The sequence below is a fragment of the Toxorhynchites rutilus genome, chromosome 2 (assembly GCF_029784135.1).
Source record: "Toxorhynchites rutilus septentrionalis strain SRP chromosome 2, ASM2978413v1, whole genome shotgun sequence".
In the NCBI taxonomy this organism is placed as follows: Eukaryota; Metazoa; Arthropoda; class Insecta; order Diptera; family Culicidae; genus Toxorhynchites; species Toxorhynchites rutilus.
The window spans coordinates 101717996-101744451 of record NC_073745.1 but is presented as its reverse complement, the minus strand read 5'-3'; the positions used below and the strand labels follow the sequence as shown (position 1 = coordinate 101744451).

The 26456-nt window shown below is 37.3% G+C and overlaps 7 protein-coding genes across 7 annotated transcripts; 4 read left to right on the top strand and 3 right to left on the bottom strand.

The window, feature by feature from the left end:
- Positions 1–628: 628 nt before the first annotated feature.
- LOC129771989 (uncharacterized) lies at positions 629–21612 on the bottom strand. The gene is made up of 4 exons (XM_055776165.1): positions 21278–21612; positions 14286–14618; positions 12348–12357; positions 629–955 (listed from the first exon to the last, which is right to left on the bottom strand). Exons 1-4 carry the CDS (start codon positions 21582–21584, stop codon positions 640–642), a joined length of 966 nt encoding a protein of 321 aa, XP_055632140.1. The 5' UTR covers positions 21585–21612; the 3' UTR covers positions 629–639.
- Positions 1193–15164, top strand: LOC129771980 (histone H3-like). Its single transcript, XM_055776156.1, has 3 exons — positions 1193–1555; positions 2790–2799; positions 14849–15164. The coding sequence occupies exons 1-3, from the start codon at positions 1225–1227 to the stop codon at positions 15162–15164; spliced, it is 657 nt and encodes a 218-aa protein (XP_055632131.1). The 5' UTR covers positions 1193–1224.
- LOC129771976 (histone H1-like) lies at positions 15316–16660 on the bottom strand. Its single transcript, XM_055776152.1, has one exon. It carries the CDS (start codon positions 16634–16636, stop codon positions 15956–15958), a length of 681 nt encoding a protein of 226 aa, XP_055632127.1. The 5' UTR covers positions 16637–16660; the 3' UTR covers positions 15316–15955.
- On the top strand, positions 19227–20790 carry LOC129771975 (histone H1B-like). The gene has a single exon (XM_055776149.1). It carries the CDS (start codon positions 19259–19261, stop codon positions 19937–19939), a length of 681 nt encoding a protein of 226 aa, XP_055632124.1. The 5' UTR covers positions 19227–19258; the 3' UTR covers positions 19940–20790.
- Positions 21613–21825: 213 nt separating the features above from the next.
- Positions 21826–22268, top strand: LOC129771982 (histone H3). The gene has a single exon (XM_055776158.1). The coding sequence runs from the start codon at positions 21858–21860 to the stop codon at positions 22266–22268; it is 411 nt and encodes a 136-aa protein (XP_055632133.1). The 5' UTR covers positions 21826–21857.
- A 784-nt stretch (positions 22269–23052) lies between these two features.
- Positions 23053–23427, bottom strand: LOC129765996 (histone H2B-like). The gene has a single exon (XM_055766458.1). It carries the CDS (start codon positions 23425–23427, stop codon positions 23053–23055), a length of 375 nt encoding a protein of 124 aa, XP_055622433.1.
- Positions 23428–23685: 258 nt separating this feature from the next.
- LOC129765995 (histone H2A) lies at positions 23686–24060 on the top strand. Its single transcript, XM_055766457.1, has one exon. It carries the CDS (start codon positions 23686–23688, stop codon positions 24058–24060), a length of 375 nt encoding a protein of 124 aa, XP_055622432.1.
- The last annotated feature ends 2396 nt before the right edge of the window (positions 24061–26456 follow it).

Here is a 26456-nt window from a genome sequence, read left to right as displayed (position 1 = left end):
GCTTTAAGTATTGTCTTAAAGTTTCAAAATATTCATTAAAATTTGTTCTACGACACCTCGTTGCTTCAGAACCGATACCACCAACAAGGTACCGATTTTCAGACATCTACGCATCCAGCCGTCAACAGCGTCATAATCAGTATTCGTGCACTCAAAGAATGGAAAATACATCTTCAAATATATCTTAAACAATCATCAAAATACCCGAACACTTTACTTTATTCGTAACATCCGAAAAAAAAATCACGAAAATCCATTATTTTCAGGGGTCCCCTCTTCACAATCATTGGACCAAGTCTGCGTCAAACTGCGACGTGCAATGTACCAGGTATTGGTCTAACTTTATTACTATTACGATCCTTCTAATATGACATGTTCCCAACACTGGCTTACAGTGTACTCATAATTCACAGACATTCATTCAAGAAATATTAAACTTCTATGGGTAAAGAACATCAATTTGAATTCAGTTAAACGTCTAATTACATCGTTATTTACAAATAATATAACCGAACAAGCAACGAATCCTTATTAAAAAATAATGGATGATTTGAAAACATTTAAAGGAACTCTTCACTGGAGAAATATTGTGGCCCTGAAAAGGGCCGTTTTGTTGAACCGTACACCAAATTATATCATTTAACCTCCGAAACCATAGAGAGTACGACCTTGGCGTTTCAAAGCGTACACAACGTCCATTGCGGTAACCGTCTTCCGTTTGGCGTGTTCGGTATAGGTAACAGCATCTCGGATAACGTTTTCCAGAAATACTTTCAGCACACCACGAGTTTCTTCGTAGATGAGACCGGAAATACGCTTCACTCCCCCACGACGAGCCAAACGACGGATAGCGGGCTTTGTGATTCCCTGGATGTTATCACGCAGAACCTTACGATGACGCTTGGCTCCTCCTTTGCCCAGTCCCTTTCCTCCTTTACCACGGCCAGTCATTTTTCTGGACTATTTTATGTTGTTTCCGAGTTCAAACGATGACTGAAACTGATGCTGTTTCCCCTAAGGGTACCCACTTTTATACCCGAATGGAAATTATTTTTCCTCCTTTTCCTTCATTTTGTTATTCTTCCCCTTCTTTTGTCCTTTCCTTTTTGTGCATGCGTATGGTAGAATGACGACATACGTGAGGTATTAAAGCGAAGAAAAGCGTTGAATTATCCCATTCATTCAGCAACTTTGAAACCGTTAACTCTACTGAAATCGTAAGCAATGGCTCGTACCAAGCAGACCGCTCGTAAATCCACCGGAGGAAAGGCTCCTCGCAAACAGTTGGCCACTAAAGCTGCTCGTAAAAGTGCTCCAGCTACCGGAGGAGTCAAGAAGCCACATCGTTATCGACCAGGAACCGTCGCTTTGCGTGAGATTCGTCGTTATCAAAAGTCGACTGAATTACTGATCCGTAAGCTTCCATTCCAACGTTTGGTTCGTGAGATCGCTCAAGATTTTAAGACCGATCTTCGCTTCCAGAGCTCGGCTGTTATGGCTCTGCAGGAAGCAAGTGAAGCTTATCTGGTTGGATTATTCGAAGATACCAATCTGTGTGCCATCCATGCCAAACGAGTCACCATTATGCCGAAAGATATCCAATTAGCTCGTCGTATCCGTGGAGAACGCGCTTAAATCTGACTGATCTAATCTCATTCTCAAACAAACGGCCCTTTTCAGGGCCACCAATTTATTCGAAAAGAGTTTGAAAAACTGTTTTCTATCTACAACATTACATACGGCGGAGCCGCACGATATATTGAAACATGAATCTTATCAAATATAAATGAACTTCTGATCTTCTTTTATTGACGCTAAAAATTATAGCGAATCATATTTTACGACACCTTTTTTACGGTGTTCCTGACTTAGTTCTAAGTACCCTCAGATTATCCATATATAAAAATTGAATAACATTTTAAAAGTACAAAGCTCGAGGTTTCCCAGTTTCATGATTTTTTTATGTATATAGCTTTATTGTATAAACACCAAAATCAATCCTGTTAAACCTCTCTACGATTAGTTTCTCGACACTAAACTGCTAACTCTTCTAATTTTGGTGCAATTGCATTGAGAACAGATAATGATGCCGAGTCTTCAATTAGCATCTGCAACTGAATATGAGGATGTCAATCATTGAATTCACTATATGCATCATCATACATTCTGCACAATATCATCACTTCATTCCCAAACGTAACGTCAAACGAACTACATGAAATTGTTGTATCTACTCATTTCGGATACCTTTTGTGATATGACTTTTCTGAATCCCTCGAATTAATCACACGAGAGGCGACTCATTATGACAACGAAAATCTACAAATCAACAATTAGAAAACCTTTTCCTACACACTTATCAAACAAATTTGTGGCCCTGAAAAGGGCCGTTGTTTTTTTTGCTACATGACTCGGGAGTTACTTGGAGCTGGTATACTTCGTGACGGCTTTGGTTCCTTCGGAGACAGCGTGTTTGGCCAATTCTCCTGGCAGCAGTAAACGAACTGCGGTTTGAATTTCACGAGAAGTTATCGTTGAACGTTTGTTGTAATGCGCCAAGCGAGATGATTCAGCGGCGATGCGTTCGAAAATATCATTCACGAAGCTGTTCATGATACTCATGGCTTTGGATGAAATACCCGTGTCAGGATGGACTTGTTTCAACACTTTGTAAATGTAGATAGCGTAGCTTTCCTTCCTGCGGACCTTCTTCTTTTTCTTGTCGGTCTTGGTAATACTTTTCTGGGCCTTTCCAGACTTCTTCGCTGCCTTTCCACTGGTTTTAGGAGCCATTGCTATGTTGTATCGCTTTTACTGTTCGAGAGGAACTAATGTCGAAAGCAAAGGAAACATCATGTTTTATGCTCGGTCAGGGTGGAATGTATGACCGTCCCCTTTCGTTTATGTTGTCATTTCATTATATTCGTAGCTCTGTCTGAGAGTGAAACAAACATTGTTTCAGCAGGTATAAAAGAGGGTTCGTTATCCGGAAACTTTGATCAGTACAGTTTCGCTTCGCACGTGAATAATTTCATAATTATATAACAAAAAATGTCTGGACGTGGTAAAGGAGGAAAAGTTAAGGGAAAGGCGAAGTCCCGTTCAAATCGTGCTGGCTTACAGTTCCCAGTGGGTCGTATTCATCGTCTGCTCAGGAAGGGAAACTATGCCGAACGTGTTGGAGCTGGAGCACCCGTTTATCTGGCCGCAGTGATGGAATATTTGGCCGCTGAAGTATTGGAATTGGCAGGAAATGCCGCTCGTGACAACAAGAAGACCAGGATTATCCCACGTCATCTGCAGTTGGCTATCCGTAATGACGAAGAATTGAACAAACTACTGTCGGGTGTAACTATTGCTCAAGGCGGAGTCTTGCCCAATATCCAAGCTGTTCTGCTACCCAAGAAAACCGAGAAGAAGGCTTAAATCAACAACGACATGAAAGTGCACTAGAATCGAGAACCCAACCGTCCTTTTCAGGACGACAACAAATTTTTAATAAAGAGTTACAATGATTGATTTTCCACCCTCCACTAATCTAAAAATCAATCCACAGCAATCACTGAAGGAGAGCGTCTGTTTCCAAACAGATATAAGTTAATCGTTATACCGAATAGGAAATATTAAAGCAAACCTAAAAGTATGCTGTTTTTTACCGCCCATACAGTGTTCAACATAGAAACGAAAATAGGAAGATTTGCCAATGGAGATGAGTTATAAACCGACACGTATATCGAAAATCCAACATATTTTCTTACAATGGAAATATGCTTCGATGTATTGAATTATAACAAAGTATCAACTCACAACAACTAATGCTTCAAACATTGCTTCGAAACAAAATCGAATTTCGACCTGAAAATCAACAAAGGCAAGCAATATCAATATACGGGAGAAAATTGCAAAGTTGAGCAAAACATAATTATCCCAGGTAGCAGTGGAGATTGGCTGAAAGAACCGCCACCGTAAAGTATACCAGCTGCCAGTGAATAACATTTCCAGTAGGGCCATTCCATTCTCATTCAACGAAACATCATCACTGTTAGAAATCCACACTAAAAACGGTAAATTCCGATCCTAAAACCGAACCTAAAACAAGACTCGATAATTATCTTTCCTTTATTCCACATTCATATAAGCAGCATATTGACGGATTGCAGCGATGAATTGTTAGGCTGTTATGTACTTGAACTCATCTATGAAATTTTATTATTTAGGCAACCTGAATACCAAAGTTGAAATTTAGTACTTCTGTTTGAAATGCTCAATATAAATTAAAAGAGGCAGTGTAGCTAAAGAAAAAACACTCGACAAATATTAATACATGTTATATTTTTTACATTTTTCCGTGCTGGAACGAAAAATCGTTCCGCATGTATTGTAACTGAGCTACGATTGGAAAATCTTTAGAAAAAGATCGATTTTCTAAACAGCGTAGGATCAATTAACTGATTGAATCGGTATCAAAGAATCGATCTTAAATCGAAAAATCGAATGACTTTTTTCCAATTTATGTAGTTATTCTATAAGTGTCGTCTTTTCTTAAAATGCAAAAAATGTAGAGACGACGAGTGGGTAGGAATTAAAATTCATCTGTTATATTTTTCATATTTTTTATTCTAGGCATAAAGCATGCTTAAATTTTCTTTTACAGTTTCACAGAATGTTCTTCTTCCGAGAACGAGAATCGTTTTACGATAGTATAGTTTTCATTTTTCGGTCTAAAACTATGATATAATTGAGTTTTTGCGGAAAATTGCTTCAAATGATTATAACGGGTTTTAAGTTTTCTTTCTATTGCTTTATAACTTGTCGTCTCTACATTTTTTGCATTTACCTGAGATACCTTTACCTGATACATGTTTTTCATTGTCCTTAATATCTACCGATTACTATACTTATTCCTATTTTCTACTCATTAAGCTACCTGCCCAAAAACATGTTAACTTTCAAAAATCATAACTCAAAAACTAAAAAAACTCCTCTCTGAATTTTGGATATGTTATGTAAAAAAAAACTCAGCTTTCAAGAGAAAATATAAAAAAATATAGCGCCATTGGTACCGAAACCATGTAAGCTATAAAAAATGAATACAATGAATAATAACGGTTAGCTTTGAAAAATCATAGCTTAAAAACAAAAAAAACTCCTCTCTGGTTTCGAGATATGTTCTGTAAAAAATTCTTAGCTTTCACGAAAAAAATATATATATAAATATAGCGCCATTGGTCCCGAGACCATGAAAACTATAAAACACAAATACAATTAATAATAACGAAGCCAAAAGTCAAATTTTATGCAACTCTGGTATTTTTTCAAAAAAGATCAGCTATAAGTAGATATGTCGATCATCTAAATCGGCTCAGTAGTTATGAATTTTTCAAGAAGTAAGTCTTTGAAATAAGTGGAAAAATTTGAATTTTCGGACCATCCTACAAATGGAAATAGTCACCCTTACAAAAAAAAAAAAAAAATACGGGTCTAATGGTTTGCGACAAAAAACAAAATTTCCACTTTCCACGAAAATCTGAGAACCACTATATCGGTTTGGCATGAAATGGCTGTAAGGGAAGTGGGGGCATAGTGGTCACCCTAAGGAATATGTCCATTCCCAGCGTCCACATATCGATTCAATTCCCGTTTCTCGAAGAATATTATAGTTCAACTCATTGTTGTTCAAGATAGCAAACGGCTTTTACTATTAAAATTCAAAATAGTACACTTTTCATCAATAGAAAAAAGGTGAAAAATCGAACTTTTTTTTTGCTTGGAGGTAAAGTGGTTACCTGGTGGGGACAAAGTGGGCGCTCGCACATATCTAAATAAATGGGATAGATTTATGCGATTTTTTCGTTCAAATTTCACATTGAAATCAATCAAATCACAATTGAAATCACATTTGATATAGTAGGTACTTGTTTGAAATAAGCTTGGCCTATTCACCTAGAGTCTCAATTTAAATTTTCTCATGCATACAAAAACATAGTAAGAAACACATAACGTTCCGCATAACTAGGCTTGGTTTAGTTGGAGTGGCATATTTATCCAGGGTCAAACCCACAAAAGGATCCTTTATAAGAGCAGAATGTGGTGTGGTATATCAGCTTTAGTAAACAAAACATTGTATTGTACTTTGCCCCAAACATCAAAGTAAATTCTAATGCTAATTAATCGCAGAGATTAAACAAAATATGTGTTCACCTCTCCTAGAATATGTGAACAGGCGTCCAAACTGATGATTTGTCCAATATATCAGATTGAATAAACTAAATTTCACGAGAAATTCCTTAGATACCATGCGCACAAAACTACGGCCTAATGGCTATCGAGAGAGCAATTTCTGTTTTTATTTATATTGTAACATGCGACAGCTCTACTGAAGTACAGGGTGGCTCAAAAGTAATTAATTTCTCCAAACTTAAGGTGACTATCAATACGGCATCTATAGTCAATAGTTATACTACCAAACAAGCAGGTGACCACTTTGCCCCCTATGACCAATTTGCACCCACTACCACTATATGTATAGAATATGCTCACTTACCTTTAAACATGGTGCTGGAGCTCTTTGATTAGCTTCAAAACCACCCTCCGTTCTTCGCGCTGCTTCCTTCACTGACAAAATGGAAGCCTTTTCCTTTCATGCTCTGTGTTGTCATAGCACTCTTATTTCATCAAACACGGGAAAATTACATGGATTTTATTATATTACGTAATATTATCACTGCGATATATACGACTTGGCAGTATATTTCTGTTACTAACTGTCAGTAGCCTTTTTAAGCGCTTGTGTTTGCTGAGACTGAGACTAACCGGAAAACTGAACTGGATGACGCGGGAAATAACCACGTTATCAAAAATCCGCGACACTACCGGCAACTTCAGAAATGCACTTGTGCAATTACACAATATTTTTCATAATTTTGTTCCCAGGCCATCGAACTCGCACAACACTAACACAGCAGCATGTAATCAACTTTTTATTCAACTTGACAGCAACCCCAGTTATCCGGAATTGACCAAACTAGACGGTGGCCTCCTACACCGTACAACACTACCATTTAAACTATATCAGCCGCATCCACGAGAAACGCTATCCAAATTATTACAAATTGGTTGGTTCTTAGTTAAATTCAGCCAGCGCAAAATAATGCTCTTATAGGGCGCTTGCAGCGTGCATATGTATTAGTGATCTGTTGGGCAGGCAAAAGTGATCGCTCCATAGGAATTATATGGAGCGACAAGATTGAGCTTTGTTTAAATAATTATTTTAGCGAAATAGTTATAAAGATTACGCGCTAATCTATATGAATAACATGCGAATATATGTTTCTTCACATAAAAATATTTACTTTTAGCGTCAAAGCCATACACACGGGGAAAAATAGAAATTTCTGTTTTGGCCATGATTCATATCAATGGAAGCAGATTGATTATTCAAAAATTTTCACAGAAATAGTGCAAACTGCACATTGCGATTGTATAGCCGGATTAGGTGAAGTGTGCTCCCATTTAGGTTTTAAGCTTTTTGCTGGTCTCGTGAAAGAATAAACTATAATGAATATTCGTGTGCAGATATCCTTAATCGGCGGCTAGTTCCGCCAAAAAAGCAGTTGATTATGTTGAAATTAAGGACATTTTCAGCCTGAAATATCAACCAACTCTCAGATATGATTTCCGAGTACCCGAATGCTCTGCGGAGAAGCTAAATACGTTTATAAGAAAATTTATCGGAAACGGAAAAAATCCATCGATTGACCAATTCATGGAAATACAAGGAAGCATTCAAACGTGAGCTCGAGACTCTGTGACTTTGATCTAGGTGCGAAAATGTTGATAATCCTTTTTCTGCCAATTTTTCGATTCCAATCTAATGGGAGAGTCGCTCAATGAACATCGCGAAATAGGTGCTAGTAAACTAAATAATATGCGTTACACAAAAACTCTTGTTCATAAAATAGCTTGCCTAACTGTTTCACAAAGTTCATGTTAGCTCTATGCACTATTAGAATGACCGTAACTCTATTTAAATCATCTACAAGAACGCCGATTGATAAAAATCCGCTTCTGCTGCATAGACACTACGAATGTAAACAAGCGAATGTGTGCCCAACACATGCTCTGCATGTATGTGTAGCAAGAGCCCTATTGCGAGCGGGACGGTATAAGCGACCGTTCTTGGTGGTGGTGTAACAACTTCTCTTCATCTGAAGTATTCGTGGATCTCTCTCGATTGATTTTGTGTTGGTGATCTCCGCGTTTGCTACTAATACTCTATAGCAAAAAACTTCGGTTTTGTTTTCTTTAGCTAGCCTCTCTCGCAATCTGGTTCGGATGTTGCGTGAGAGAGCGTAATTGGATCAATGGACACGAAGAGCAATCGAGGAGGAACCCTTCTGTCGAAATTATAGTAGAAGTCATTGACCAGAAACCGACGATGCGTAATTCGCAGAAAAGAAAATCACAGCGCGCCGTATCAATTCAATGTATCGTGCGTAAAATGCTTCTCACTATTGCTGAACGGATGGAAAGGGCCGGAATGCTTCTGGTTATACCTAAGAATGTGTTCGAAACGCCTTTAAATTAAATGAAGGTCTTCACATCTGGCATCTCTGATACAGAGCTTTACCCGAACGGGTGAGTTATAAGTAGCCGGATAAAATGAAAACATGTTTGGTAATAGTTTTTTTTGAAACTTTTTGCGTATTTTGGAATCGTCATGGCGTGATCCACTGGGAGTAGTTGCGTACACGCGAGACAGCAGCTTGTCAAATTAATTTTTTGCTCATTAGTGCAGGAGTAGAGTAAAGTTTTTCCAAGATGCTTTCTCAAGGCTAGAGACGAAAGAACTGAAAAGTTTGAAATCTCTATAATCAAAAACCAAACCATTTTTTGCTAGGGATAAAGATCAGCTCAAGGCTAGGTGGAGGTACGGTGTAGCAAATTATGGGTAATACGTGCCGTGGGAGCAGGTGCAGGATGACAGGAATAGGACAATAGATCTTCGTATTGTAAAAAAAATTGAACGTAGAAATCGTATTGTAAGAATAAAATTGTGATTGCTAACAGATCAACAAATGAATTTCTAGATCAGCAGAAAACAAAATGTAGACATTCGGCAACATTATTTCCTACATTGACGTCGATCAATTCATTCAAAAATTTACACGATATACTGATTTCGGTTCATACGGCGCACTACAATTTCACAGTGTCGGCTACTGGGTCAATGACTTCCACCCCAATTTCGGCAGAATTGTGACTCCTAGGTACTTCTTCGTGTTTATTGAAACAATTATAGCATCGTTTTAGATTGGGGCAATGTATTCGAAGATGACTGTACTCGTAGCATCTCGTAGTAGGATAATACGGTCGAGTTTACATGCGAAACACCTCAACTTTGTATGTGTTTTTTTTTATTAGAGGCGAATGAACAGTCCAAAGTCTCTTTAACCCTCCTATACTCGCGTGCAAAATCATAACACGTTGCCATTGTGTATTTTTCAGGCTTTATTGGCATTTATTTGAAGAAGAGAGTATGATTGAATGAAAAAACTCCTAAAAATATGTTATCTTCGTTCTAATTCAATTAATAAAATTCAAATTTTATTAATTAAAAGTAAGCAACTGAATATAATTCATGGAAGTATAAAGAGCTAAAAAATAACATAAAAACGTATTAATCGATTGTGGTTTCACTGGAGTAAGAATCGGAACATAGTATAACTGCATGCTCGAAGTAAACATATTTTTTTCGGTGAGAAGAATGAGAAGGAGAAGAATGTATAACGTATTCTAGATAATTACCAGATGATAAAGGTGCTGGAATATAGAGTTTGCATATTTCTAATATTTATTGTCTCTTAATTCTTGGTAAACTAAGAATTAATGCCTTTTTCTAGATGGGGCATATATATACAATCTTTATAAAAGGATTTCTAAAAACTTCCTTTTCTTTTTCTTGTTTTCTTGTAGATATTGTCCATTTTTATAAAAAAATATCCCCGAAACTGTAACTGTTAAAAGTTACCATAAGCCACCGATTAGTTTATAGTTTACCGTTTACAATTCTTCCACAAGTGAAATTCTTTCACAAGTGTGTATATGTATGACCATTATATTTAGCGAATAACTATACGAAAGTCAAACATTCATGCCAGAGTTGTTCACACGCATAGAAACCATGCAATATTCACGTGAACTAAGCGATCACAATATCTATTAGGATCGTTACTTCAACCTAATCTAATTTTAAAGTGATAGAGACACAGGGCACTTTATATCCACTTTCAATTAATTTGCAATCTCAATTCTGGATATTCACATAAAATTCAAATAATGGTTTTTCGTTGCTTTCAATCCATTGTTTGGCCTATTGCGTATACGTGTTATCATGATAACCATTATCGAAATGTTTGTGAAAATTGAAAAATGTGTTTTTTTTTCTCTGTTTGAACTATTGTCAAATGTGAACTTTGATGGAACCTAGGCTGAGTCTCAACAGAAAATATGAAAAATTGCGCGAGCTGAATTATGACATATGAGAGGCTTAGAATGCAAGGGGTGTAAGTGACTTGATCGATTTCTCTTCATCAACTTTTTCTTTAGTTAATAACTCAATTGCAAAAACGTTCCAATTTAAGTTTGCTATAGAATCTGATATGTGAGGTTCTGACCTATCTTCCACATTGTCAAATACAGCTGGGAATGTATTTGCAGCTAAGCTATGACCAAAAAAGAGAGAGAGTAGAAGTAGAGAAATCGATCAAATCACTTACACGCCTTTCATTCTAAGCCCCTCATATTGCATTGTCGGGTGAAAAACATATTTATGTCTTATCGAATCCAACGATATCAATGCCAGGACATCAATAGCTATGAAGCTACTTATGTGTGTTGGGTTACAGCTAACATTTAATGATACTGGTATTGATACCGCTGAACGAAAGAGTGGAGAGAGGAGATCACTTGAAACATGGCGACACTCTATTGTCCCCAGAGTTTCGACGAAGGGCAGGTTTAAAGGGTTTAACATGAAAAAACTGAAAGGACTAAGCTGGCTTCCGATTGAGAGGTACGAAAGAGTACACTCAAGCGTACCAGTTTGCGATGTCTCATCAAGAATTACTAATGATTTTATTTAGCCAACTACATTTATCTATGTATCCATTCCCCTTTCCTTTCTCTTTAAAAAAAGCAGCACTTCTGGATTTTGCTACCTTTTTACTTTTTTTTGTTGCTTCCTACTAAGAGGTCGTTTATGCCTAAATTACAAATGATATGTACATATGGACGGAAATGTTTTTTTTTTCTGGCAGCTGGTATACCCTCTGTAAATTTGGTTCCTTTGGGCCAGCTCGACTACCTGCGTGAGATCATCATGTTTTACCCAACAAAATTTCGCTTGTGTAATTAATACTGTTTGCCAGTGTTGATTTCATGTCCCTATATTCGGTTTCATCTGGACACATTCCTCGCCGCGTTATGCCGTCTGAGCTTAGATTAAGATTTCAAATTAGTGTAACGATGTACTCATATCGTTTTTGAAACAAATGCTTTCCTAATCTTAATGTACACTGTAACTGAGGATTGGATTTGATCGAAACAAATGGCAAATCGTAGGCAAAAAAAATATTGTTACTCTTAGTTAAGAATGTTTTGTCGTCCTGAAAAGGACGGTTGGGTTCTCGGTTTTCATGTAATTCGAATTCGTTGTTTATTTAAGCTTTCTTCTCGGTCTTTTTGGGCAGTAGAACAGCTTGGATGTTGGGCAAAACTCCGCCTTGAGCAATAGTTACACCCGACAGCAGCTTATTCAATTCTTCGTCATTACGGATAGCCAACTGCAGATGACGTGGGATAATTCTGGTCTTCTTGTTGTCACGAGCGGCATTTCCTGCCAATTCCAACACTTCAGCGGCCAAATATTCCATCACTGCGGCCAGGTAAACGGGTGCTCCAGCTCCAACACGTTCGGCATAGTTTCCCTTCCTGAGCAGACGATGAATACGACCCACTGGGAACTGCAATCCAGCACGATTTGAACGGGACTTTGCCTTCCCCTTTACTTTTCCTCCTTTACCACGTCCAGACATTTTTTGTTATATAATTATGAAATTATTCACGAGCAGAGCGAAACTGTACTGATGAAAATTTTCGGAAAGCGAACCCTCTTTTATACCTACTCTACCATTATTAGTCTTCCATTCAGCCGGTGCTACGAATATAATGAAATGACAACATAAACGAAAGGGGACGGTCATACATTCTACCCTGACTGAGCACAAAACGTGATGTTTCCTTTGCTTTCGACATTAGTTCCTCTCGAACAGTAAAAGCGGTACAACATAGCAATGGCTCCTAAAACCAGTGGAAAGGCAGCGAAGAAGTCCGGAAAGGCCCAGAAAAGTATTACCAAGACCGACAAGAAAAAGAAGAAGGTCCGCAGGAAGGAAAGCTACGCTATCTACATTTACAAAGTGTTGAAACAAGTCCATCCTGACACGGGTATTTCATCCAAAGCCATGAGTATCATGAACAGCTTTGTGAATGATATTTTCGAACGCATCGCCGCTGAATCATCTCGCTTGGCGCATTACAACAAACGTTCAACGATAACTTCTCGTGAAATTCAAACCGCAGTTCGTTTACTGCTGCCAGGAGAATTGGCCAAACACGCTGTCTCCGAAGGAACCAAGGCCGTCACGAAGTATACCAGCTCCAAGTAAATCCCGAGTGATGTAGCATAAAATCAACGGCCCTTTTCAGGGCCACAAATCTGTTTGACAAGAGTTTGGGAAAAAAGTTCTCTAGTAGTTTGATTCGATTGATAATGATTCCCCTCTCGTATGAGTTTCATCACAAAAAGTATCCGAAATGACTCGACGTCATGATTTAAATTAATACAACTTATTGAGAAGTTTGTAAAGCACATTTCGAGACTTACATGATGATTTTATACAGAATTCATAGTGCAATAAGTGAATTCAACAATTGAGCATCCAATATTCAATTGCCAACTCTTGTGTTTTGTAGATTCTAATTCAAGACCCAACATGATCTGTCCCAAATGAAATTGCAGTAAAATTAAAAGAGTTAACAACTATCTACACCAAGATAAACGAATCGATGAGAAGTTTGGCAGGATTTATCAAAACATCAGTCAAAATAATAAAAATAAATGAAAGACCCCTCGAAACAAAATTTGAACTTTGTACTCAGAAAACATTACTCAATAATCCTAACTGGTTATTCAGAGAACGTAGAGTACAAGCAAACATTGTGCACAACTAAAATTAGTTCGTTAGCTTTGAAATAGTTCAGATTTGATCATATGTATGGAAACATGTTTTTCATCAAAAGTTATCTTCTAGAATAACATTGACCGCTAGGCTCAGAGCGTCATTCATATTCGGGAATATTTGTCTACATCGTGTCACAACGTATGTAATACTAATGTTAGAAAACTCATTATTTACCTTAATGTTGGTTTGTCCGATTTTGGGTGTTTTCACGCAACTAGCAAATAATGCAAATCGATTTTTCTTTTTGAAAATCACACATGTAATCAAGACGAGTTTGGGTTCGTTGGAAAGCCCCCAGTCTCTAATTGCTAACAATACCATAAGGCGTTCCAATTGTTCATTTTTTTAAATGTTTTTTCAAAGATTGTCCGGTTTAATCGGTTTTAGAAATCACCATTTTTGAATGAAGAAATTCGAATTTCAGAGTAGATGTTGTATTTTTTATTGCCAACATCAGGGCATCGAACAAACCATGATCAAAATTGAGGTCATCGAGATGCATCAATTACATAATTTAGATATATAAATCTGATATAAATGGTGTTTACAATATTTGTATGTGTCATAATCCAGAAAAGGTCTGAATACGTACCAAACTATCATCTGGCGATTGATTAAAAGTTAGCTCAAATGAGGGCGCGTTGACACCATTAGAAGGTGGACTTTGTAAACCTTCAAAACATACGAATCCGTCAAAATATTCTATAAAACTACTGTAAATCATGAAAAAGACAATTTTATTTATATGTTTGGAAACATTTGAATACCTGATTTGACACAGGTGCGCTAACTAGAGCATTCAAAGAAGTGGACAAACCAAAATCATTCACCTTACTCAAACTCTTTTCGCATAAGTTAGTGGCCCTGAAAAGGGCCGTTTGGTTGAGAATGAAGGTCAAATTTAGGCGCGTTCTCCACGAATACGACGAGCCAATTGAATGTCTTTCGGCATAATGGTGACTCGTTTGGCATGGATGGCACACAGATTGGTATCTTCGAATAATCCGACCAGATAAGCTTCACTTGCTTCCTGCAGAGCCATAACAGCCGAGCTCTGGAAGCGAAGATCGGTCTTAAAATCCTGAGCGATCTCACGAACCAAACGTTGGAATGGAAGCTTACGAATCAGTAATTCAGTCGACTTTTGATAACGACGAATTTCACGCAAAGCGACGGTTCCTGGTCGATAACGATGTGGCTTCTTGACTCCTCCGGTAGCTGGAGCACTTTTACGAGCAGCTTTAGTGGCCAACTGTTTGCGAGGAGCCTTTCCTCCGGTGGATTTACGCGCGGTCTGCTTGGTACGAGCCATTGCTTACGATTTCAGTAGAGTTAACGGTTTCAAAGTTGATGAATGAATGGGAAAGTTCAACGCATTCCCTCGCTTTTATAGGAAACAAAGAGGAAAAAGCAAAAAAGAGAAGAATGACAACATGAAGAAGAAGGAAATATTTTCATTCATGTATAAAAGAGGGTACCGTTAGAGGCAAAGAGCATCAGTTTCATTCATCGTTTGAACTCGAAAACAATCTAAAATAGTCCAGAAAAATGACTGGCCGTGGTAAAGGAGGAAAGGGACTGGGCAAAGGAGGAGCCAAGCGTCATCGTAAGGTTCTGCGTGATAACATCCAGGGAATCACAAAGCCCGCTATCCGTCGTTTGGCTCGTCGTGGGGGAGTGAAGCGTATTTCCGGTCTCATCTACGAAGAAACTCGTGGTGTGCTGAAAGTATTTCTGGAAAACGTTATCCGAGATGCTGTTACCTATACCGAACACGCCAAACGGAAGACGGTTACCGCAATGGACGTTGTGTACGCTTTGAAACGCCAAGGTCGTACTCTCTATGGTTTCGGAGGTTAAATGATATAATTTGGTGTACGGTTCAACAAAACGGCTCTTTTCAGGGCCACAATATTTCTCATGTAAAGAGTTCTTTTAAATGTTTTCAAAGCAGTTATTGTTCATTAGCAAGATAATTTTATTTATGATGACATGAAGACATGTAATTTAATTTATGGATAATAATTTCTTTCTTTTTTTTCTTTTTTGAATGTCTGTGTCTGTGGATTATGCGTTGAATGATGAATCATCGCAAGCGAAGCTTATGTACTTGTAATCATTGAACGATTATGATAATTTCAATTGAATTTGGTCCAAACTTAACACATTTCAAGACAAATCGTCATTTGACAGAGACTTGGGCCAATGTATTCTAGTAAATCGTTTATCAAGAATTATACATTACGGTATCACTCTTTTCGTTGGAAAAAGTGGAAGACTTGTGGCCGAGACACGACCCTCATAGTTTACGTAGGATTACGTTATAATATATGTTGCACGTTCATTCTGAATATCTTTGAGAGTTTAAATTGCAAATTGTGCAAAAATCTCATTGTTCCGTTAAGAAATGACTAAACAATAAACGCTCAAAATTGGAAAATTTCCGTGACGTGACCGAAATTCATTTTTTTAATTGCACCCGTCAACATGAATGAAATAAAATAATAAATCTAATAAATGTTTATTGACTGTCATGAAGAAAATATATGAGTTATTAGAGGTGGAAAATTATTGTTACTCTTTCGATTCATTGTGTTTGGTAGTCCTGAGAAGGACTGTTTGTTTTTAAATGAATTTCCCGATGAGAAACTTTACTTCTTGGTAGCGGGTTTTTTCGGAGCGATTTTCTTAGCCGGAGTAGCTTTTTTCGGTTTGGGAGTTTTTGGTTTCTTCGTTGCTGTTTTCGATGGTCTGGTTGATTTCTGTTTGGGAGCGGCTGCTGTCTTCACTGTTCCAGCCTTTTTGGCATTCTTTGCGACGGCTGCTTTAGCCTTCTTCTCAACAGCTTTCTTTGATGGTGCTGCCTTTAGTTTTTTGTCAGCAGCAGTTTTGGAAGTAGCTGCCTTTTTGGCGACTTTCTTCTCTCCAGTAGGCTTTTTCGCAGCCGTTGTTTTCTTAGGTTTCTTTTCGCCCTCTGGTTTCTTGTCCTTTGATTTAATTTTAAAAGATCCTGATGCTCCACTTCCTTTGGTTTGCACAAGATTACCTTTCTCGACACCACTCTTCAAAGATTTTTTAATGAAAGTTGAGAGCTTAGCAACGTCACACTTGTAATTGGCACCGATATACTTCTTGATCGCCTGAAGAGATGATCCATTACGTTCCTTCAAAGTCTTGATGGCGGCTAAAACCATTTCATTCACTGGTGGATGGGTGGCTGACTTTTTCGGTTTCTTACCCTCTCCTTTAGGAGCACGAGCCTTTTTCGGTGTCTTGGCTGGAGATGCAGCAACTGATGCTGCGGGAACGACTTCAGTAGCTGTTTCGGCCATTTTATTCACTGTGTTTCACTGCTATAGTTCGACGGGATGCTGATTTTTTTTTTTGTTGACGACTAATGATTGAAATCGACATCTGTGTTAGGGAAACTCAATGTGTTCGTTTGAGTTTTATGTTGGAAAAACATTTTGCGTTTTTGTAATTCATACTTTAAGAAATGTCAATTTTCTCTGTTTTGTTTTCATATTTTTACCAGATGCACTACTTATTATTCACTATGATATTCAATATACCATTTAAAGTTGTTCTAAATTTGAATTCCCCAACCGATGCGCTAAAAATTCTCCATAAAAGCAGATGATATGTATCAGAAGTATCAACACTATGTCGAAAATGTTCAAATTTCTCACATTGCAAAAAATAGACAGTTATTAAACTGCATTTTTATAAAATGGGAACATTTTCCCGATCTATTGATACCAGAATCGAGTGCTCACTTAATAACACAGCGAAGCATTTTCATCTTTACTTTGGAGTAATCGGAGCAGCTGAAGCAATTTTTGATTTCCATTTGTTGTCATATGATACATCAGGCACAGCTCAGGCAAGAGTATCAATCTTCTATCAATTTATCCGTTTGTGAAAATAATATAGAACATACAACCCCGAGATAAAATACGCCATATTTTCTCTCAATTTTCCATGATTTTATATAAACGATTCACGACCCAAGACATGTTATACCATCGACAAACTGACCTTTTGGGTTATCGATTTTGAGTTACGAAATCCAACTGGTATATCAATTCAATATACGCATTCAAAAGATAATTATTATGATGTTTATAATATTTATGTCTGAACATTTACATGTACATGTAGTAATGGAGTGAATTTTATTATAATGTAGTGCGTTTGAATGTATGTTCTTAATTTCTTGAAATGACTGTTCAGTTAATTTTGTTTAAGTATTTCTTCTATTTTATTATTTTATCAATCACCAATAGTAATTCCTTTAACATGTACATTGATGGTGTAAATAATAAATACGCTGCTAGAGTGAGTCCTTTTTCCTTATTTGGGTGCTAGTTTTATATGCAAGATATTTTATTTTTAGGACATTGTTCCCTTTTTGTAATCTGTATTCTAATGTGTCACTGATTTCAAGGTATGTTTGCTTATTTTCGTTATTTTGTAACATGTTTACATGTAGAACAGTAAGAAATTTTCTCATAGCAATCTGTATCCATTATCTTCTGCTTCTTCTTCTTGAATTATAGAGACTTTAAAGTTCATTCGTCTCTAGTCTTGAGAAGATCCCACAGAAAACTCTATTTCCAACTCCTTCCTGACCTGTCTTGAGAAAGACACTTTATTCGCGTTCGGCGCCCGTCAGCAAACCGTGTATGCTTTCGAGATCACCCAACTAAACTCTGCTGTATCCATTACGTAATTTTCCAATAATTTATAGAGGAATTGGGTTTAGTTGATCATTCAAATGTTTTTTTTTATCGGTAGTGTATTTAATTCCATCACCATACTCAAAAAAAAAAAGTCTACACAAAAATACCTTGTAGTCAGAGACAAAATGAAATCTCGATTTTGGCCGCAGATCACGAAAAGTAATATAAGATAGTCCGAAAAATAAAACCAATTCGTAAATGGAGAAAAATATTGAATTTATTATTTTATAAGAATTGATATTGATGATTATTAACTATGAAGAAGATAAATGATTTCAAAAAAAAAAAAAAAAATTAACGAAAAAAATCGCATATCGAAAAAGGCAGATCTCGTTTATGGTAACAGTATTTTCTATTCTACCACTGTTTACACCAAACTGTGAAATAACTAAAAATTCCCTACATAATGGGTTATTTAGATATAATTTTTGTATTGTGTTCACGTTTATCTTTGAAATAACTATATTGAATAAAACTACCATTTGATTGTCGTAACATATCACCGATAACACAAGTGATGACAGACTGTTTGTCTAACGAATCAACCCTTGGGTCGAAACATGAAGTATTTCAGAAAATGAAATATTGAGTGTTTTGTCTCGGATCAGTAAATATATTATTCCAACAAATGAATAAATTGAAATAAGATTGATAATCTTGTAAAAGGATAATATTTCTTATGATAACGAACGGAAATCAAAAATTGCTTTAGCTACTCCGATTGCCCCAAGTTTTGATAAGAATGCTTCGTAATGTTGGGAAAAAACATTCAATTCTGGTATCCATATATCGAAAAATTGTCCCTATTTCATTAGAATTAGGTTTAATAACTGTTTATCTTTTGCAATGTAAGAAAATTGAACATTTTCGACAGAGTGTTGATACTTCTGATACATATCATTAGCATTTATCGTAAATTATTGAGTATCGGCTTGGACTTTTAAAAACAGAGCAACTTTAAATGGTAGCTCAAACATCATAGTAAATATTAAATAAGGTATCTGATAAACATGTGAGGACTGTAACAAAGAAAAGTAACATTTTTTAAAACATAAATTACAAATACGCGAAATGTTTTCTCAACAGCAAATTTAAACGAACGCTTTGAGTTTCCCTAACACAGTTTTCGATTCCGAGCACAAACGGCGGCACCGAGCGCATCAATGAATTCAGCATTTCGTTGAAACATAGCAGTGAAACACAGTGAATAAAATGGCCGAAACAGCTACTGAAGTCGTTCCCGCAGCATCAGTTGCTGCATCTCCAGCCAAGACACCGAAAAAGGCTCGTGCTCCTAAAGGAGAGGATAAGAAACCAAAAAAGCCAGCCACCCATCCACCAGTGAACGAAATGGTTCTGGCCGCCATCAAGACCTTAAAGGAACGTAATGGATCTTCTCTTCAGGCCATCAAGAAGTATATCGGTGCCAATTACAAGTGTGATGTTGCTAAGCTCTCAACTTTCATAAAAAAATCTTTGAAGAGTGGTGTCGAGAAAGGTAATCTTGTGCAAACCAAAGGAAGTGGAGCATCGGGATCCTTCAAAATCAAACCTAAGGATAAGACACCTGCGGGCGAGAAGAAACCAAAGAAAGCTGCGACTGGGAAGAAACCTGCAGGGGAAAAGAAAGTCGCCAAAAAGGCAGCCACTTCTAAAACTGCTGCTGCCAAAAAGCCGAAGGAAGCACCAGCAAAAAAAGCGGTTCAGAAGAAGGCTAAAGCTGTCGTCGCCAAAACCGCCAAAAAGGCTGGAACCGTAAAGAAAGCAGCCGCTTCCAAACAGAAACCAACCAAAGCATCGAAGACAGCAGCGAAGAAGCCTAAAACTCCAAAACCGAAAAAGGCAGCACCAGCAAAGAAAGCTGCTCCGAAGAAAGCTGCTGCCAAAAAGTAAAGTGCACTGGTGCTTTTCATTTGAAACTTATTTAAAAACAAACAGTCCTTCTCAGGACTACCAAAACCAATGGAACGAAAGAGTAACAATAGTTTTCCACCTCTAAGAATTCGAATGTTTTCTTCATGACAGTTAATATACATTTTCACACATCATCATCTTGTATCCAACATTAAACAATTCTGATAATGTTGGTATTTTAACGAAAAAGCTAATCGATGATACCGAATAGCATCATGAGAATTACGATTGTTTAAGGGAGGACCCCGGTCTAGAAAATCGAAAAAATCGAATTTTTGTTTCTTGCATTTTTGGGAAGTTTATGTCCTCAGAAATGTTGTCCTAAAAAAATTTATCGTATTTTATGGAAACGAAATATGGAAAGTTACAGCCACAAAAGTATGAAGTCACCTTAAGGTATGTACGAATTTTAAAGCGCGTTTTTCTCGAAACCATGTTATTTCAACTGGTGGTGTCGATATCTCAGGATCTACTCGACCGATCTGGCTGAAATTGTTTATCAGCATGTAAAAATGAATTATCGGCGTTACATAGCCGTTTTTCGATATATCATTTTTTCGATTTTTGAAAAATCGCTATTTAGAGATTTTTCATGAAAAATGTCTAATTTTTAACGAAAATGGCCGCCGTTTTGGCAATTTTTCGAATTTTCAAAAAACCCCTATGTAACGCTTTAAGTATTGTCTTAAAGTTTCAAAATATTCATTAAAATTTGTTCTACGACACCTCGTTGCTTCAGAACCGATACCACCAACAAGGTACCGATTTTCAGACAACATCTACGCATCCAGCCGTCAACAGCGTCATAATCAGTATTCGTGCACTCAAAGAATGGAAAATACATCTTCAAATATATCTTAAACAATCATCAAAATACCCGAACACTTTACTTTATTCGTAACATCCGAAAAAAAAATCACGAAAATCCATTATTTTCAGGGGTCCCCTCTTAACAATCATTGGACCAAGTCTGCGTCAAACTGCGACGTGCAATGTACCAGGTATTGGTCTAACTTTATTACTATTACGATCCTTCTAATATGACATGTTCCCAACACTGGCTTACAGTGTACTCATAATTCACAGACATTCATTCAAGAAATATTAAACTTCTATGGGTAAAGAACATCAATTTGAATTCAGTTAAACGTCTAATTACATCGTTATTTACAAATAATATAACCGAACAAGCAACGAATCCTTATTAAAAAATAATGGATGATTTGAAAACATTTAAAGGAACTCTTCACTGGAGAAATATTGTGGCCCTGAAAAGGGCCGTTTTGTTGAACCGTACACCAAATTATATCATTTAACCTCCGAAACCATAGAGAGTACGACCTTGGCGTTTCAAAGCGTACACAACGTCCATTGCGGTAACCGTCTTCCGTTTGGCGTGTTCGGTATAGGTAACAGCATCTCGGATAACGTTTTCCAGAAATACTTTCAGCACACCACGAGTTTCTTCGTAGATGAGACCGGAAATACGCTTCACTCCCCCACGACGAGCCAAACGACGGATAGCGGGCTTTGTGATTCCCTGGATGTTATCACGCAGAACCTTACGATGACGCTTGGCTCCTCCTTTGCCCAGTCCCTTTCCTCCTTTACCACGGCCAGTCATTTTTCTGGACTATTTTATGTTGTTTCCGAGTTCAAACGATGACTGAAACTGATGCTGTTTCCCCTAAGGGTACCCACTTTTATACCCGAATGGAAATTATTTTTCCTCCTTTTCCTTCATTTTGTTATTCTTCCCCTTCTTTTGTCCTTTCCTTTTTGTGCATGCGTATGGTAGAATGACGACATACGTGAGGTATTAAAGCGAAGAAAAGCGTTGAATTATCCCATTCATTCAGCAACTTTGAAACCGTTAACTCTACTGAAATCGTAAGCAATGGCTCGTACCAAGCAGACCGCTCGTAAATCCACCGGAGGAAAGGCTCCTCGCAAACAGTTGGCCACTAAAGCTGCTCGTAAAAGTGCTCCAGCTACCGGAGGAGTCAAGAAGCCACATCGTTATCGACCAGGAACCGTCGCTTTGCGTGAGATTCGTCGTTATCAAAAGTCGACTGAATTACTGATCCGTAAGCTTCCATTCCAACGTTTGGTTCGTGAGATCGCTCAAGATTTTAAGACCGATCTTCGCTTCCAGAGCTCGGCTGTTATGGCTCTGCAGGAAGCAAGTGAAGCTTATCTGGTTGGATTATTCGAAGATACCAATCTGTGTGCCATCCATGCCAAACGAGTCACCATTATGCCGAAAGATATCCAATTAGCTCGTCGTATCCGTGGAGAACGCGCTTAAATCTGACTGATCTAATCTCATTCTCAAACAAACGGCCCTTTTCAGGGCCACCAATTTATTCGAAAAGAGTTTGAAAAACTGTTTTCTATCTACAACATTACATACGGCGGAGCCGCACGATATATTGAAACATGAATCTTATCAAATATAAATGAACTTCTGATCTTCTTTTATTGACGCTAAAAATTATAGCGAATCATATTTTACGACACCTTTTTTACGGTGTTCCTGACTTAGTTCTAAGTACCCTCAGATTATCCATATATAAAAATTGAATAACATTTTAAAAGTACAAAGCTCGAGGTTTCCCAGTTTCATGATTTTTTTATGTATATAGCTTTATTGTATAAACACCAAAATCAATCCTGTTAAACCTCTCTACGATTAGTTTCTCGACACTAAACTGCTAACTCTTCTAATTTTGGTGCAATTGCATTGAGAACAGATAATGATGCCGAGTCTTCAATTAGCATCTGCAACTGAATATGAGGATGTCAATCATTGAATTCACTATATGCATCATCATACATTCTGCACAATATCATCACTTCATTCCCAAACGTAACGTCAAACGAACTACATGAAATTGTTGTATCTACTCATTTCGGATACCTTTTGTGATATGACTTTTCTGAATCCCTCGAATTAATCACACGAGAGGCGACTCATTATGACAACGAAAATCTACAAATCAACAATTAGAAAACCTTTTCCTACACACTTATCAAACAAATTTGTGGCCCTGAAAAGGGCCGTTGTTTTTTTTTGCTACATGACTCGGGAGTTACTTGGAGCTGGTATACTTCGTGACGGCTTTGGTTCCTTCGGAGACAGCGTGTTTGGCCAATTCTCCTGGCAGCAGTAAACGAACTGCGGTTTGAATTTCACGAGAAGTTATCGTTGAACGTTTGTTGTAATGCGCCAAGCGAGATGATTCAGCGGCGATGCGTTCGAAAATATCATTCACGAAGCTGTTCATGATACTCATGGCTTTGGATGAAATACCCGTGTCAGGATGGACTTGTTTCAACACTTTGTAAATGTAGATAGCGTAGCTTTCCTTCCTGCGGACCTTCTTCTTTTTCTTGTCGGTCTTGGTAATACTTTTCTGGGCCTTTCCAGACTTCTTCGCTGCCTTTCCACTGGTTTTAGGAGCCATTGCTATGTTGTATCGCTTTTACTGTTCGAGAGGAACTAATGTCGAAAGCAAAGGAAACATCACGTTTTGTGCTCGGTCAGGGTGGAATGTATGACCGTCCCCTTTCGTTTATGTTGTCATTTCATTATATTCGTAGCTCTGTCTGAGAGTGAAACAAACATTGTTTCAGCAGGTATAAAAGAGGGTTCGTTATCCGGAAACTTTGATCAGTACAGTTTCGCTTCGCACGTGAATAATTTCATAATTATATAACAAAAAATGTCTGGACGTGGTAAAGGAGGAAAAGTTAAGGGAAAGGCGAAGTCCCGTTCAAATCGTGCTGGCTTACAGTTCCCAGTGGGTCGTATTCATCGTCTGCTCAGGAAGGGAAACTATGCCGAACGTGTTGGAGCTGGAGCACCCGTTTATCTGGCCGCAGTGATGGAATATTTGGCCGCTGAAGTATTGGAATTGGCAGGAAATGCCGCTCGTGACAACAAGAAGACCAGGATTATCCCACGTCATCTGCAGTTGGCTATCCGTAATGACGAAGAATTGAACAAACTACTGTCGGGTGTAACTATTGCTCAAGGCGGAGTCTTGCCCAATATCCAAGCTGTTCTGCTACCCAAGAAAACCGAGAAGAAGGCTTAAATCAACAACGACATGAAAGTGCACTAGAATCGAGAACCCAACCGTCCTTTTCAGGACGACAACAAATTTTTAATAAAGAGTTACAATGATTGATTTTCCACCCTCCACTAATCTAAAAATCAATCCACAGCAATCATTGAAGGAGAGCGTCTGTTTCCAAACAGATATAAGTTAATCGTTATACCGAATAGGAAATATTAAAGCAAACCTAAAAGTATGCTGTTTTTTACCGCCCATACAGTGTTCAACATAGAAACGAAAATAGGAAGATTTGCCAATGGAGATGAGTTATAAACCGACACGCATATCGAAAATCCAACATATTTTCTTACAATGGAAATATGCTTCGATGTCTTGAATTATAACAAAGTATCAACTCACAACAACTAATGCTTCAAACATTGCTTCGAAACAAAATCGAATTTCGACCTGAAAATCAACAAAGGCAAGCAATATCAATATACGGGAGAAAATTGCAAAGTTGAGCAAAACATAATTATCCCAGGTAGCAGTGGAGATTGGCTGAAAGAACCGCCACCGTAAAGTATACCAGCTGCCAGTGAATAACATTTCCAGTAGGGCCATTCCATTCTCATTCAACGAAACATCATCACTGTTAGAAATCCACACTAAAAACGGTAAATTCCGATCCTAAAACCGAACCTAAAACAAGACTCGATAATTATCTTTCCTTTATTCCACATTCATATAAGCAGCATATTGACGGATTGCAGCGATGAATTGTTAGGCTGTTATGTACTTGAACTCATCTATGAAATTTTATTATTTAGGCAACCTGAATACCAAAGTTGAAATTTAGTACTTCTGTTTGAAATGCTCAATATAAATTAAAAGAGGCAGTGTAGCTAAAGAAAAAACACTCGACAAATATTAATACATGTTATATTTTTTACATTTTTCCGTGCTGGAACGAAAAATCGTTCCGCATGTATTGTAACTGAGCTACGATTGGACAATCTTTAGAAAAAGATCGATTTTCTAAACAGCGTAGGGATCAATTAACTGATTGAATCGGTATCAAAGAATCGATCTTAAATCGAAAAATCGAATGACTTTTTTCCAATTTATGTAGTTATTCTATAAGTGTCGTCTTTTCTTAAAATGCAAAAAATGTAGAGACGACGAGTGGGTAGGAATTAAAATTCATCTGTTATATTTTTCATATTTTTTATTCTAGGCATAAAGCATGCTTAAATTTTCTTTTACAGTTTCACAGAATGTTCTTCTTCCGAGAACGAGAATCGTTTTACGATAGTATAGTTTTCATTTTTCGGTCTAAAACTATGATATAACTGAGTTTTTGCGGAAAATTGCTTCAAATGATTATAACGGGTTTTAAGTTTTCTTTCTATTGCTTTATAACTTGTCGTCTCTACATTTTTTGCATTTACCTGAGATACCTTTACCTGATACATGTTTTTCATTGTCCTTAATATCTACCGATTACTATACTTATTCCTATTTTCTACTCATTAAGCTACCTGCCCAAAAACATGTTAACTTTCAAAAATCATAACTCAAAAACTAAAAAAACTCCTCTCTGAATTTTGGATATGTTATGTAAAAAAAAACTCAGCTTTCAAGAGAAAATATAAAAAAATATAGCGCCATTGGTACCGAAACCATGTAAGCTATAAAAAATGAATACAATGAATAATAACGGTTAGCTTTGAAAAATCATAGCTTAAAAACAAAAAAAACTCCTCTCTGGTTTCGAGATATGTTCTGTAAAAAATTCTTAGCTTTCACGAAAAAAAAATATATATAAATATAGCGCCATTGGTCCCGAGACCATGAAAACTATAAAACACAAATACAATTAATAATAACGAAGCCAAAAGTCAAATTTTATGCAACTCTGGTATTTTTTCAAAAAAGATCAGCTATAAGTAGATATGTCGATCATCTAAATCGGCTCAGTAGTTATGAATTTTTCAAGAAGTAAGTCTTTGAAATAAGTGGAAAAATTTGAATTTTCGGACCACCCTACAAATGGAAATAGTCACCCTTACAAAAAAAAAAAAAAAAAAATACGGGTCTAATGGTTTGCGACAAAAAACAAAATTTCCACTTTCCACGAAAATCTGAGAACCACTATTGTCGCAGGTCGCAGGATCGCTATGTGGACACCCAGTAGTTTCTTTCGGTTATATGAAAAGACTTTCACGTAGGGTAACACGGGGTGAGTTGGACATATGGGGTGATTTGGACCACCCGTTTATCTCAAAAAGTACGGCTCAACTTGGATTTTTTATGATGTCTTCTCCTTCTACTGTTGAACCGTATGTACCTAAAGTGAAAAAACTTTGGTAAAATTCGACAGGTGGAAGGAAACGGTAGCATGAACACATCAAGCACTTTGATTGTCAAAAAAT

Bases quoted from the DNA above. Each gene is read 5' to 3' on its own strand.
- LOC129771989 (XM_055776165.1), bottom strand. From the start codon at position 21,584: ATGACTGGCCGTGGTAAAGGAGGAAAGGGACTGGGCAAAGGAGGAGCC. The intron at 14,619-21,277 runs GTTAAATGATAT...TGAAATCGTAAG, and splicing joins TACTCTCTATGGTTTCGGAG to CAATGGCTCGTACCAAGCAG.
- LOC129765995 (XM_055766457.1), top strand. From the start codon at position 23,686: ATGTCTGGACGTGGTAAAGGAGGAAAAGTTAAGGGAAAGGCGAAGTCC.
- LOC129771975 (XM_055776149.1), top strand. From the start codon at position 19,259: ATGGCCGAAACAGCTACTGAAGTCGTTCCCGCAGCATCAGTTGCTGCA.
- LOC129771982 (XM_055776158.1), top strand. From the start codon at position 21,858: ATGGCTCGTACCAAGCAGACCGCTCGTAAATCCACCGGAGGAAAGGCT.
- LOC129771980 (XM_055776156.1), top strand. From the start codon at position 1,225: ATGGCTCGTACCAAGCAGACCGCTCGTAAATCCACCGGAGGAAAGGCT.
- LOC129765996 (XM_055766458.1), bottom strand. From the start codon at position 23,427: ATGGCTCCTAAAACCAGTGGAAAGGCAGCGAAGAAGTCTGGAAAGGCC.
- LOC129771976 (XM_055776152.1), bottom strand. From the start codon at position 16,636: ATGGCCGAAACAGCTACTGAAGTCGTTCCCGCAGCATCAGTTGCTGCA.